At 42.6% G+C, this 14,247-nt stretch overlaps 1 protein-coding gene across 1 annotated transcript in view; it reads left to right on the top strand.

Annotated features, from left to right (window-relative positions):
* LOC104491165 (SWI/SNF-related matrix-associated actin-dependent regulator of chromatin subfamily A member 5) overlaps positions 1-11,070 on the top strand; it is a gene marked incomplete at its 5' end in the record, with an annotated part of 21,606 nt that extends 10,536 nt beyond the window's left edge. The window contains 14 exons of the mRNA XM_010133540.1: positions 1-80; positions 1,801-1,922; positions 2,015-2,167; positions 3,373-3,505; positions 4,245-4,393; positions 4,646-4,765; positions 4,975-5,085; positions 5,656-5,769; positions 5,976-6,098; positions 7,340-7,472; positions 8,379-8,497; positions 9,048-9,260; positions 9,706-9,816; positions 10,773-11,070. Coding sequence (XP_010131842.1) covers positions 1-80; positions 1,801-1,922; positions 2,015-2,167; positions 3,373-3,505; positions 4,245-4,393; positions 4,646-4,765; positions 4,975-5,085; positions 5,656-5,769; positions 5,976-6,098; positions 7,340-7,472; positions 8,379-8,497; positions 9,048-9,260; positions 9,706-9,816; positions 10,773-10,838 — 1,747 coding nt within the window. The remainder of the gene's footprint in view (positions 81-1,800; positions 1,923-2,014; positions 2,168-3,372; positions 3,506-4,244; positions 4,394-4,645; positions 4,766-4,974; positions 5,086-5,655; positions 5,770-5,975; positions 6,099-7,339; positions 7,473-8,378; positions 8,498-9,047; positions 9,261-9,705; positions 9,817-10,772) is intronic.
* Between the last annotated feature and the right edge of the window lie 3,177 nt (positions 11,071-14,247).

Below are 14,247 nucleotides of genomic sequence, written 5' to 3' on the forward strand. Positions count from 1 at the left end.
CACGACAGATATGCATTTGGTCACCAACAGCGGCAAAATGGTAGTACTGGACAAACTGCTGCCGAAGCTGAAAGAACAAGGTATGGATCTCGTTGTTGCTGTTTGAGAGTTGTTTGGTTCAACAGTAAAAAAAGGAAGTCAGGGTTTCTTAAGAATTCCACATACCCTGAGCAAAAAGCAGCACGCTTTAGCCAGGGTTGGTTCCTAGTTTTAGCCAGTTGTTGGTTTCTAGTGTGATACCAGTGCTTGTCCAGCGCTGTATCTTAAATAGATACAAAACCAATTTGTGAAGTGCCTTAATAAATAATTGGATCAATAATCCATTAGGGCTTTTTGTGATGGGGAAATGTTTTGATTTTCTTTTCTTTTCACCCCAGCTAAATTGTGACCACAGAAACATCAGCTGCTCTGGGCTTTAGGTTTTCTTTCTTAGCATTGTTGGCTGTTTGAAACATAAAATCGCATGGTGTTTTAGCCACTCCTGTGATTTCCCTTGAAGTACCTTTTCAGATTCAAAGTCTGTGTGTAGGGTTAAAGTCAAATCCGTTGTGAAACATTGGTCTTTCTTGCTGGGTATGATTTTGAGCACGACCTGAGTTTTTTGGGTGAATTCTTTAAGGCATGCAAACACGGGGGAACAAACACTCAGTTGTTTTAAAGTTATTTGACAGTAGGAACTAAGCTCTGGAATACATTAGTGCAAAACTTGATCACTGCAGAATTTTTTACTCTGGAACAGATTTTTAACTCATTGTTTTAATGAGAATGAAGTCCCTTGGCGAAAGGGTTGGGGGACAGTATGTGACTGAGGTGCCTTTGCAGAAAATTAAAACCAAGTCCGAACCTCAGTCTTAGGTAACATAGAAGTAACCTGTGTCCAGGTATGATTCAGGCAGCTGTGGCGATACACATCATTGTAAGACTAAAAAAAGAATGATTCAGTGCTTACTGCCCTTTTTCTTTGCCCTTGTTTTCTTTCTGCTATGAGGCTGCTTGTTGAGATGTGGCAATTAAAATTGGCCTGGTCTTAAATCGAATGATTATTTTAAACAAAAGAGGGTTCATTATTAGACTTTGAGTCCAAAGGACAAAGTATCACATTAGGAGAATATAGGTGGAGGTGGAAGCTTTGAAATATTCCGTGTTTTATCTAAAACTCTCAAGTAGGTTGGAAATGGTTGTATGTGTATATGTATAAATTACTGTACATCAGCTTTTTTGGAGGTTGTTCTTGGCTGGTAAGTAAACTCCTCTTTAAGAACACCTTACTTTAGTCTTAGATATCTTAAACCCAAACCAAATACTTCAGAATTCCATTCTTTATACCCCTTGATGTTTTTATATTTGTGTTACCATTTTACTCTGCTGTGTCTGGGAACTTTTGATAAGGAGCGTTGCAGAAAACAGCAGCAAAGGGCAACAACTAACAAGACTAATATTACACAGCAAGGCAAGGAAACCCCACAGCAGGAGCAGGAGCCTGCCGGTTGGTAGCCAAACAGCTGTAACAGCTGTGGATTTGGTCTAGCACACTCCAGTCACATCTGCTGTTACCTGGAACCTTCCGAGCCCTGCAGTGGGCACCAAAAGGACTGCTGTGGTGTAACCCTGGTAGGCCACTGAGCCCCACACAGCCGCTCTGACAGCAGCGGCTGCCGCTCTACGTTCTGTATTGGTTCTGAACCTCTAACTACTTTTCTTCTGGAACTGCCCTCCTTCCCTTTCTGGTAGTGCAGACTTGCAGAGATTGGTAAATCTTAGGTTTTGCTGAAAACATAAGAAAGCTTTTTACCCAAACAGGTTCAAGAGTCTTAATCTTCAGTCAGATGACCAGAGTCCTAGATATCTTGGAAGATTACTGTATGTGGCGAAACTATGAATACTGTCGACTGGATGGACAAACACCACATGACGAGAGACAGGTATTTAAAATGTTTAGTGTTTTACTTCAGTAAAACAAGTACTTGTAAAACAGATGTTTTACAATGTTCCTTTTTTTTTTTTATTTATTTAGGCATCTATTAATGCGTATAATGAGCCTGGTAGCTCAAAATTTGTGTTCATGTTGAGTACACGGGCAGGAGGTCTTGGAATCAATTTGGCTACTGCTGACGTTGTAATTCTGTATGACTCAGACTGGAATCCACAAGTAGATCTTCAAGCTATGGTAAGAAGACAAATGGAAATGATATTTCTCACAGAACTTTCCTAGAAGCGTGTGGCATGGTGTAGTGTTTCCAAAGTAAATTGGTATTTTCCCTGTTTTAGCAGAGGAGTGATGGTTGTAGGAGCAATTTCCACCCCACCCCCCTGCCCCCCGGTTCCGGTGCAGCTTCCTTTGTGTGGAACCCTTAGTCACACTGGGGCTAATCAGTGTTTCATGCGGTGGGAAGTGCTGGGTATATGCTATAGTACTGTTAGTGGTGTTTAGTGAAGGTCGCCTGCTTCTGGGGACAGGGGGTTGTTCGTTTGTGTTTTAAAAACATCTTAATCTCAAAACTATAAGGCTTTTCTTCTGTGGGGAGCGGAGTTGAATGTGTTTACACTGTCTTCCTTGAGGCCTTGGAAAAGAGAGAAAGAAAAGCTAAATTAAATTTTAGCAACCATCTTTAATTATTTTGGGGAAGTAGGTTTGCCTGCACCTCCAACCTCAGGACATGTCAAGAACACTACCGACCGCGTAAGCAAGTAAAGCTATTTAAGAACTATGCGTGTTTTTTGGCAAATGAGACTCTTCAGTGACAAATCTTAGAGTTTTTTTTTTAATAATGAATTTCAGTTAAGCCGTAGGTTCTCAAGTGTTCTAGCAAAAAATTAGTTTGAATGAGTGGTGGACCTGGTGGCTGGAAGCGAAAGCAAGGTAGTTCTGGCTACCACCATCGGCATATGATCAGAATACTAATTCTCACGGCGGTTAATGATTTGCCTGTCAGGTGAGATGGCGCATTGTGTTTTTCTTGAGACACCCCGGCACAGCAGAACACTTGTGAGGACAGTAGCTTTTGCCTAGTGCAGAGAGAATTTTTTAAAGAGTTTGATTTTACAGAAGGTCAGTTAAGGTCGGCAGTGTCCAGTCTTCTACCCTGTGTGAGTTAACCAAAAATCCGAGCGCACACTGTTTTTAGGTATGACATCTAGAGACATACTCGGTGTTGATGTTACTGACAAAAACACCCCAAAACTTGCAGTGCTGGTTAAGAACGTGCTGTCTTGGGTGGGTAGTTAGTCATGTGAACTGGATGTCTATAAAGATTCAACTAATCTACGCTATTCTGTTTTGTAAATTAATTATTAGTATGTTGAAACTAAAGAAAATCGAACACTAATTACATAGTCTGTGTACTGAATTTTCTGTTATTTCTTTTTGCCTAGGATCGAGCGCATAGAATTGGCCAGACAAAGACTGTTCGAGTGTTCCGGTTTATCACAGACAATACAGTGGAAGAAAGGATAGTGGAACGTGCGGAGATGAAACTCCGGCTAGACTCCATAGTCATTCAGCAGGGTGAGTAGAGGAAGGCAATTTGTTTGTGTAGGGGATGTCATTCTCTTCCTCCCACCACCCCCAACTGTTAAACTATGGTAAAATCCGCTCATAAGTTAAGTTAAGTGTTGGTTTACTTGTGAGTCGGCTGAGATCTGGAGTACAAAGGCCTGGTGCACTCGAACATCTCTTTTACTGCAGGGGTAGGCTTTTCCCCACTAACGTTTTGGTTTTCTCTCTAGTGATGGTGTGTACAAGTGGATCTTGCCAGATTTATTTGGGTTGGGTTGGGTTGTTTTTTGTTTGGTGTTTTTTTTTTAAACCACTCCTTTAAACTGAAGAAATTAGTGGTTTGCCTTTATTTAAGAGTGAGGGTGAAGTGATGGCAGTGTAACCATCTTGATTGACTCGATTGGTTGGTTGGAATCAGTAACTTTATTTTGGAAAAAATAAAAGATTCAGTAAGGCTAAGTCTGGAAACTGTGAAAGCATGCACCGTAATAAAGGTTGTATAGAAGACCACACATCCACAGTGATGTTTGTTGAACACAACTCGTGTAAAATAAAGAAAATGGGTGTGATCCCTATCTAGATTTTTCTCACTTTTTTTCCTTTTTTTTTCTTTTCCATTTGGAATTTTCTTTGCTGAGAAGGGTGTAGCTTTGACTTGGAAATGTAAGGGGGAGAAAAATCATGTATTGCTCCTTCCATCATGTAAACTCTGTAGTTAGTTGCTCTCCTGCAATGCTTTGATCTTCAGGAAGGCTGGTGGATCAAAACCTAAATAAACTTGGGAAGGATGAAATGCTGCAAATGATTAGACACGGAGCCACACATGTGTTTGCCTCAAAGGAGAGTGAGATTACGGATGAAGATATTGACCACATTTTGGAAAGAGGCGCAAAGAAGGTGAGATGAATCCAAAAAAAAAAAGGGAGCCCACCTGTGGACTTAGGTTTCATGGCGAGATAGTATATCCCTAGATGAGAACAGCTTGGTGGTAAGCTGGGGAGAACGGGGGGCGGGGGGGTGTTGCTGTTGAGGGTTTTCGTGTTGGTCAAACAGGTTTGGTTTTTCTGCTGTTGTAAATGAGATGTCTTACCATGAAGTATGTACCTTCCCAAATTGCTACTCTGTTTTTTTTTCCCTCTACCCTTCAAGACTGCGGAAATGAATGAAAAACTTTCAAAGATGGGTGAAAGCTCACTCAGGAATTTCACAATGGATACAGAGTCCAGCGTGTATAATTTTGAAGGGGAAGACTACAGAGAAAAACAGAAGGTAACATTTAAATTTCTTCGGAAGGAAAGCGTTAAGTTGTATAATTTCACCATGTCTATTTAAGAAAGGTTGGTTAAAATACAATATAATCTATGCAAGTAGTTTGTAAGTTTTATTACTTATTTAATGAAGTAGATTTAGTCCTAGTCTCAATATTTTGCAAGGCTTAGTCTTAATATATTTGGGGGCGGTGGGATTTGTTTTTGTAGATGGCATTTACAGAGTGGATCGAACCACCTAAAAGAGAAAGAAAAGCCAATTATGCTGTGGATGCTTACTTCAGAGAGGCGCTGCGAGTCAGTGAGCCAAAAGCACCCAAGGTGAGTTGACTAACTTGAAAAAATACATAGTTCCAATGTGCACAACAAATAGTTACAGCTGAAAGCGAGACATTGGCCTTTACTTGTAAAAACTGCTCTGTTGACTCTTATAAATTGGGGAAGGCATTTGAATTTAGGAAGAAAAAAACCCCAAAACAAAACTTCTGTGAGACAAAAGTAAGAAAGAGCAGGATGAAACGTGTGAGTTGTCAGGAGGATAAGACCAAGGTTGTCTTATGTTTATTTTAGCAGCTGTGAATTTTCCTTATCTGTGGAAAATTCCCTTACTGCTGCTCAGAACACCTAACTTTGTTGTGTGATTCTCCTCAGCCACCGCCGCCGCCTCAGAACACGCTTCCCTTTTCTTGTGGGTCTTTTACTTTTAGAATTCTTCATGGCTGAAGTTCTCTCTTGTATGGAGGGGCCTTTTTTTTTTTTTTATATAAAGACACTGTGTTTCTGTAACAAGAAAGCTTTATTTTTTTGCTCATAAACTGTAATCAGTTATTACAAACAAAGAGAATTCTGGATGTGAAAGGGCGTCAAATACAAACTTTCTATGTCTTTCAGGCACCACGGCCTCCAAAACAGCCAAATGTACAGGATTTTCAGTTCTTTCCTCCACGCCTGTTTGAACTATTGGAAAAAGAGATTCTCTACTACAGGAAAACTATTGGGTACAAGGTAACTGAAGACTTCACACAGCGCAGCAGTTCACTGTGGCTGTAGAAGAATATGCGGTTGTCCTGCCTTTCACAGTAATTTAAACGAAATAACATCATGTTGAGCTGAACAAATGATTAGGTTATATCAAACAAACAGAAAAGTGACGATTAGTGATTACTTGTGAAAGAAAAAAGTCAAATTTTACAAAATGCAAAACCTTTCAGGTACCTCGTAATCCTGATCTGCCAAATGCAGCCCAAGCGCAAAAGGAAGAGCAGCTTAAGATTGATGAGGCTGAACCCCTTAATGATGAAGAACTAGAAGAAAAAGAGAAGCTTCTAACCCAGGTAGAGTTGGGTCTTCCGTGAGACTGAGATTGGCAGAAGCTTGTTTTGTGCTTTACGCTGTTACAGGAGCATTTCTTGTCAGTGTTAACACGTGTCACTGTTAGCACAGCTGCAAATTTTGGTTCTGTCTGAAAAGAGGTTTAGCCTTTGGTTTGTCGTGGGCCTGGGTACCTTTGAAGAATGAGCATCAAATTAGCGTACTAGGATTCCACTGAATCGGATCTGCCTTCTGCATGTCTTAAGCCTGAGGAATAAGAACTATCCCCCCGTGTCAGCGTCTGGCTCCCCAAGTTCATACTGACTGTAGGCTGTGACATCTCTTCTCAGCTGTGGGACCCTGCAGACCAGAGCCAGAGCTGAATGTGCTCTTGGCCACATGATTTAAAGCGTTTCCTCTGCCAAAGCATCACTCCTGTGTGGAGGGTTCACCGACAGGGCGAATGGTCAGTTTTCCTAAACCAGCTGGCAGAGGATGGTCTCCCTCCCTCCCTCCCTCCCTTTCAGAGGATGTAAGCTGAACAGGCCTTTAATTAGGTACCATGTACATGCAAATAATCTTAAACAAACAGGTTAATACCTGTTGCACCTTATTTGGGTGTTATATTTTCATGTTGTATTTTGTGGGGGCAGAATTATAAGCCAAGATCTCTTGTTTGAGCTCGCTGTTAAGAACAGTACAGTGGTACCACCAGATAAGCTGTGACTGAGTCATGACGTGGCTGGCAGAATGTCTTGGTGTAAGAGTTACTGCTAGTGTGAAATGAGCCTGTTTTGGTGGTGGGTAATTTCAGCACTGAATACAGTCACAAGACAGCTTTAGATCCGAGGGAGAGTGACCAGGGAAAATGGTGGAGGATGGCGTCTGTGAGGCACGTGGTGGGCCTTTCTGACAAAACCCAACTGTTCGTTAGAGAGACTACGGCTTCACTTGAGGGTCGTCTCTGAAAAAGTGGTCCCGTGTTCTCTTCCAGAGAATAGTGGTAGGAGGGATTAATTTCTGAGCTGAAGATTGATTTTAACCAAAACTAGTAGGCAGGCAGCAAACCAGTGCTCATCAATACGCAGTATTTAGGTGGAGAGACTACAGTGACTGCAGGATGAAATCTGCAGAGAAGGCAGAGGGTTGATACTCCTGGAACGATGGAAGTGTTACAGGCTGCGTAAAGAAAGCCATTGAAACAAACTTGGAGAGAGACACATACTGAACTTCTGTGCAATGTTTCCTTTTGATTGCTCTGAAGGGATTCACTAACTGGAATAAGCGAGACTTTAACCAGTTCATCAAAGCCAATGAGAAGTGGGGCCGAGATGACATTGAAAATATAGCACGGGAAGTAGAAGGAAAAACCCCGGAGGAGGTCATTGAGTATTCAGGTAACTTCCCTTTCGAGCTGTCTGCTGCGCGAGTCCCTGTCTAATGCTGCTTTCCTAGAGCGAACTGCCTGTCAGCGTGGTAGCGGCTTCCTTCTGAGGATTTCTCACACAGCTCTTGAATGCTTTCAGGCTAGAATTGTACTGATGGGTTTGGGATCCACCGAGCTAGATTTTACCACGTTTAGCCCCTGCGTAATTAAAGCTGTACTTAAAATGTGCATATAAACTGTTACAGATCCCTCTTTAATATATCCTGAATCTACTCAGAACTGCCTAGAATTAACAGAAATTCCTGTTAATTTTTGCAAAATGACAACATGCTGAGAGAACACGCCTAGCTGGAGAGATTTCACTTTTCCTTGTCTGCACTAACCAGCTTGGCTGCTTACCTCTGATGTCTCAGGAGCGTTCTCTACTGTAGTGCAGCTGCAAGGTCTTGGGGCTGAATTTCTGAAGGTGTATATCAGTTTAAAGATATGAAAATTCTTTTAAACCCCTTTTATTTGAACACCTGATTGATTGTCTTTTAGACACTTGCTCTTTGGCCACTCAGTTGCCCTTCCGCTTCCCTCTGTAAAAATATGTTGCTGTTACAGCAGTTTCCATTTTAAGAAGCTTTTTTTTTTGAGAAGGAGATTGGCCAGTTAAAACCTTTCTGGCCTGTATCGCTCCTCAATTTAAACTGAGGACTCCTGTACCTACCCTCTTCAAAACAGCATTTGTACTGCTGCAGCACAGGATAGCAGGAAGTGACCGTTCCTTGTCGGGTGAAGGAACACCTGACAAGGAACTGTTTATACGGCAGCGAGGTCTGGTAAAATAATAGTAGTAATATCCTTTTTCAAGGTAAAACCCCTTAGATGTTAAGATGCGTGATAAGAAACTAACCAATTGTTCTTTTCGTAGCTGTGTTCTGGGAAAGATGCAATGAGCTCCAAGACATAGAGAAGATCATGGCTCAGATAGAAAGAGGAGAAGCCAGAATTCAGAGACGAATCAGCATAAAAAAAGCACTTGATACAAAGGTATCCGTACTGTGTGCCTGCCTTAATTACCTGTGCCGGTGAGGTGAGAGGCAGGACTAGGTCTAGCCTGTGTTACTAATATTGAATGACAACGTGTTGGGGGTGGCATTTGCCTCTTTTGCCTGTTCCTTAGCAGATGCTTCCTACAGCTTTTCTGGACAAGTGCTGTCCTGGCTCATAGCAGCTTAGGCCATACCTAAAGTTGGCTGCAGCAATCATCTGTAGCACAGGACAAACAGTTCAACAGTGCTGACTATCAAACTCCCAATAACCAAGTTCTCCTAATAATCACACACTCCAAAGGCCCCGGACAAAGCTCCCTGTCTAAACAGAATTTACTGGTTTAGCTGGTCTTGCTGAAAACACTACCTAGAACGCAGAGTTCCTCACGTGTGGTGACTTGAGCACCAGAGATCAGAAAGGACCTCGTTTTCTAACTGGGTGTTGTTCCCCTGCCCGTCTTTTGTGACGTCTTGCTTTCACACAGAACAGTTCCATGCTAATTCTGAACTATTTCTTAGTTGTATATTGTTGTATTTGGTTCGTTTAGATCGGCAGATATAAGGCCCCTTTCCACCAGCTGAGAATATCGTATGGTACTAACAAAGGGAAGAATTACACCGAGGAGGAGGATCGCTTTCTAATCTGCATGCTTCACAAGCTAGGATTTGATAAAGAAAACGTCTATGACGAACTAAGACAGTGTATCCGAAACTCCCCGCAATTCCGATTTGACTGGTTTCTCAAGTCCAGAACTGCCATGGTAGGTGTTAGTCTGTTTTCCTTTTGGTTCCTGAATGCCTGGGACAGCACAGCTCTACCCACCCGGCCAAAGAGCTTCCGAAATACTGGGCTCTGGGCGTGTGTACACTACCTTACATTTTTATGGGCTTTCCAGCAGCTGTGGATGGCAGATGCAGTAACTAAAAAGTCTTATGGGGGGAGAAATTCACAATTCCAGGGAACTGTTTTTCAAAATCAACATGAATTTGAGTTAAATACAATCCTGTTTTAAAAGCAGACATCTGCAATAAGATCCGTTCCTGTGAAGCCAGCCAGTGACTGTCAGAAACTATTTCATTCCTTTTTCGCACTGCCAAGATACAGCAAAACACTTTGACCTCCTCACAGGCACGTCTGATATTCTAATACCATTTTTACATTAAGTAGCTGCCCGATATACTGAGTGACTGTGTTGTGCCATTTAGGAGCTGCAAAGGAGATGCAATACTCTAATCACCCTGATTGAAAGAGAAAACATGGAACTGGAAGAAAAGGAAAAGGCAGAAAAGAAAAAACGTGGACCAAAACCATCTTCGGTAAGATTTAAAAAGGCATTTCTGTGGAAGAGCTCATTTGAAGAGAGGCTGCTTTTCTGATTGTCTAGGACGAGTGACATCTAAAGTTGTTTAAAAACACCACCACCACATCCCCACCTTCTAGGGCAGTGTTAAGAGCTGAGAGTTCGCGCTGTCGTTCAGCTGGTACGAGTGTGGGCATCAAATAAGGAGAATACGTTTAGATTCTGAATTGTAGCTCACGTGCTTTGGAGCAGGTGAACTTCTTACGTTTTGGATGACTGGGCTGGTACATTGTATAGATTTACTCTGTTAAAACAGACCAGAGATTTATTTGGCCTGTTGATTAGTTTTTATCCGTAGGCCACGCAGGCCACTCGTTCCACTTCGCAGGTCTGTGTACAGGACCTGCAGACTCCTGTGCAGACTCCGCTGTCTGCCGTCAGGTTCCTTGTAGGGGGTTGGTCATGAAATGGGCTTTGAGAGCTAGAGTCGGGAATACAGCGCAGGTGCTTGACTACTCTGTTCACCGACTAAATTTAAAGTACTGCTGAATATACAGCCCTGTTTTATAAACGAGATAGATACCACCTTTGATCAGAAGTTTAGAACGTGAACTTTCTTTGCAGATGTCGGTAAAGTGGTGGATTAATAAGTTTCTGTTCACACAACATTTAAACAGTTTAATGGTTCAGAAATGCTATTTCATGAATGGGAACATCCTGATTTGCTTCTATAGACCTTTTAGCTCTGTGAAATCGTACTGCTTCAGGATGGGGCAAATACAAAACAGCGGCTGTCCTGAGGAGGATGTACATATCTGTACGCATTTGCCGTAGTACGTCATGGGCAATTCACCACATCTCAGAGCTGTCAGAGTGTAAACCATCTCCATCTGCTTTGACTTGAAACGCATTGCTTGCTTACAGTTTTTTTGTATCGCAGTAAGTTACTGAAAAACTTACCTTACCTTACAGGCACAGAAGCGCAAAATGGATGGTACTCCCGATGGTCGTGGAAGAAAAAAGAAGCTAAAGCTGTGAATGCAGAATTTTTTTAATCACTAAGTTTAAAAAGTAGTTCTTTAATTTACGGGTCTTCATAAGATGTACTGTATAATGCTCAACTATTATGTCATTAAAGGACATCGGGTTCATCTGTTTACTGAACTAGAACCATAGTACTTAATGTAGTTTCACTTTTTTAAATGCAACAGCTGTGCTGAATTTTTTTTACCATTAACACTTGAAGTAATAAATAGGCTTCATTTATTAATAAAGCTTCACGTGCCTTTGTTTTTCATTAATGTTTCCACTTGAATACCTCTGTATTTAGACATCCCCCTCCTTTCTTTTTTCCCCTCGTAGGGCATTGTGCAGACTTTTTCCGTTCTGATCAGTAGAACTGATTAGTTGTGTTTTCTTCCTACAAGCCATGAACAGTCAAAGCCATTTTTAGGAAATTCTCTGGCTCTGGACCACTAATTCTTTACTGAACAGAATTTTACTGCACAACTATACTCTGTTTTTTGATGGTAGGGGAAAAATCAGGAACGAATGATCAACCTACATATAGATTGGAACAAAACCACAGTATTTTTACAAACATGCTTAAAATCTGTGCCAGAAGCCAGGTCAGTTACTCATGCTGAGGTTTGTACTTAGTTAGACTGGCCTAAGAATGGTAGAATGGTTTTGATTGGCAAACAGCAACAAATCAGAAAAGAAAACGTAACAGTACGTAAAACAGCTGCAGTCGCTGTTCACTGAGCCAGTCAAAACCGTACCACACACCATCCTTTCTTTTTTAAGTATCGATCGGGCAGGTAATGACTGAATCATCATGTGTTTCCCAATGCCTTCACCAAATGTAGCCTCATTTTGTAATGTACCAGGAAAAAAAAACCAAAACAGAGTAATTGCTCTGTTTGCATTGCGTAAGGCACGTTTATAGCTACGTATATTCAAAACATTAAAGAAAAACGGGGGGTTGTGGTTTGGTTTGGTTTTTTTTAAAAAAAAATCCTCAAGCCATCGCCTGCCATTCCTGGGGTACTACTTTGAGTTCTACAAATAAGTCACTCAGACATGAATCTAGGACACACCAACAGCCTGTTACACCTACTTGAACCAGCAGTAGAAAGGGAGCAGCCACTTGCCTGTGCAAACAAGTCAGCCACGAGCTGGGTTTGAGAGTCGTGCTGTTTGGCGTCATTACCTGTGAAAAGAAGCGCCCAGGAAGCTGGTTCGACTTGCGAACTGTCACTGCTGCTGTGCCGTGTGGTCACGTTGTCACTGCTGCTGGAGCAACTGATGGGCACTTTGCTTTTCCTAGCAGAGGGCTGTTGTCTCCGCTTCAGCAGAAAACGAGTTGTGCCCACAGCGCAGAGCAGAACCAGCAGGCCCGCCGAGCCTCCAGTCACAGGTACCATACTGTTTGTTTCCAGAGGCTCTGCTGCTGACCGCCAGCACTGGCCAGCTGGGGCCGCAGCTTTCTGGGTGATGAAAGCGTTGTCAGAATATGCTGAATATTTGTGCCCCTGTTTTTAGCTGCCCCAATGCCTTGCACGGAGACCGGAGCATCGGGGTTGGCTCTTCTGCTGCGTTTAAAGGCTGTGGTGCTAACTCTTCCTTCAGTAGAGGACAACACGTGGTGGTAGTCAGTCAAGGCTTCTTTTGCCGTTGTGCCTGTGTGCATTCTGCTTCGATAGGCCTGTGTAAATAGGGTGAATGTACCATTCTCAGCCAGCTGCCACCTTAAAAAAAAAAGCCCGAACACATGAAAATCCCACAAACAGAACAACACCCCCCCCATGCATATTTACTATGAACTGGAAAACACCGAGCATCAGGTTCATCCAGACAGGTGTCCCAAGTTTGCTGCCAAATACATCTAATTAAAGTCAACGGCAGAATAAGGCACTTGGAGATAGGATTAATCTTTCCTTAACGCAGCCTGCTGAAGGAGGTCAGATAAGCGTGTCCTTAGAGAGCCTGTTTTCTAGTGTTAATGCAGAAAAGCTGCTGCATTTACCTACACAACACGAGTGCAAGAACCCCTCTGCAGGAGACAAAAAAAAAGACCAGGAATTTAAATTAATTTGACTTATAGGAGGATGTGTATTTATCTTTTTTTTCTCATATCATACACAAACCAATCGCCTACCCCACCCCTCCTCCAGTTGCATGAAAATAAATTCTAATTATTTCATAGTTTTCTCCTGTGCGAACAGGCCCCCATAGTATGTTCAACCAGTGACTCCTGCTCCCAGTCACAAGTGAACCCACCTGCAGCACCAGCAGGGCTGCAGAAGGGAAGCTCGGTGGCACCGTTTCTACACCGTTAGGGAGAGGGAACAAAGGAAATGTCTCACTGAAGTCTGTCACGGATTTAACATCGCGCCCATGATTACCGGCATGCTCAGCCCCCAGCCCAGCCACCTTTTGGCATGGAAGAATTTCCATCAGACAACTTACCTGGAAGAGCAGAGCAGACGACAGGCTGCAACCATCAGAACCAGGTTGTTTTACTAGAGGAAAAGCATCTGCATGATCGGCTGCTAATGTAGCACGAAACTCCACGTTTCCAAAGGCTCTTGCCTGTGTCTCAGGTTGAGCTCTATCCTAAAGGAAGTAAGTTTAGTATTTCCAGATTGTCATGAGAATCAGGGATGCAAAAACACTTGCTCCCCTAAGTCTCTATTTACCTACCAGGCTCTTGACTCTGTACAGGAGGGAGGGTGAGTCAGGCAGGCACCCGTGTTCCTGACTCACGGGGCTGTACTGGGGCATGTACCCGTTGGCACCAGTGCAGAGGAACACCTCGATGCTGCAGGTGAAGGAGGCACCGAGATTCTGAACCGGATCCACCATCGCTGGCCCACAGAGTGCAGAGCCTAGTAAAGCAGATTAACACATTTTACATTAGACCTATCAATTCAAAATTATTAAATAAGTAAGTAAGTTACCACCAAACCCCTGTTCTTAAAAATTCTCAGGACAAGGAATTACCTATCCAGCTTTAAGTGGATTTCCCTTTCCATATGAAGAGACTCTATCCCATAACTTTACTACTAATTTATCATGGACCTCAGCTGTATTTTCTGTTACAGTTAGTACTGATGTGTGGTTCTTGCAGCACAGCTCTTTTTTAAGCAAGCCTTTTCCTTCTCTTCACTAGAGGGCAACCCATAATCACGTATAAGAAACTACCCAGCAGTGTTACATCAAACAAAAAGTTCTCAACAGGCCGTTTGTGTTTCAGACTGATTATTTCTGCTCCCGTACTGCCATTACCAGGAGTTTCCCTGAACCTGGTGACAGCTCCAGTCAGTGAGTACAGTATGTGAGAGCTCCTGCCCTGGGCCACAACTAAAAAAAAAAAAAAAAACCACAATCAAGAATGACCCTGAGCAGCTTGGCTGAAGCCAGCTGCAGTTATTGCGCATCCTGT

This window comes from Buceros rhinoceros, unplaced genomic scaffold (assembly GCF_000710305.1).
Source record: "Buceros rhinoceros silvestris isolate BGI_N320 unplaced genomic scaffold, ASM71030v1 scaffold38113, whole genome shotgun sequence".
NCBI lineage: Eukaryota > Metazoa > Chordata > Aves > Bucerotiformes > Bucerotidae > Buceros > Buceros rhinoceros.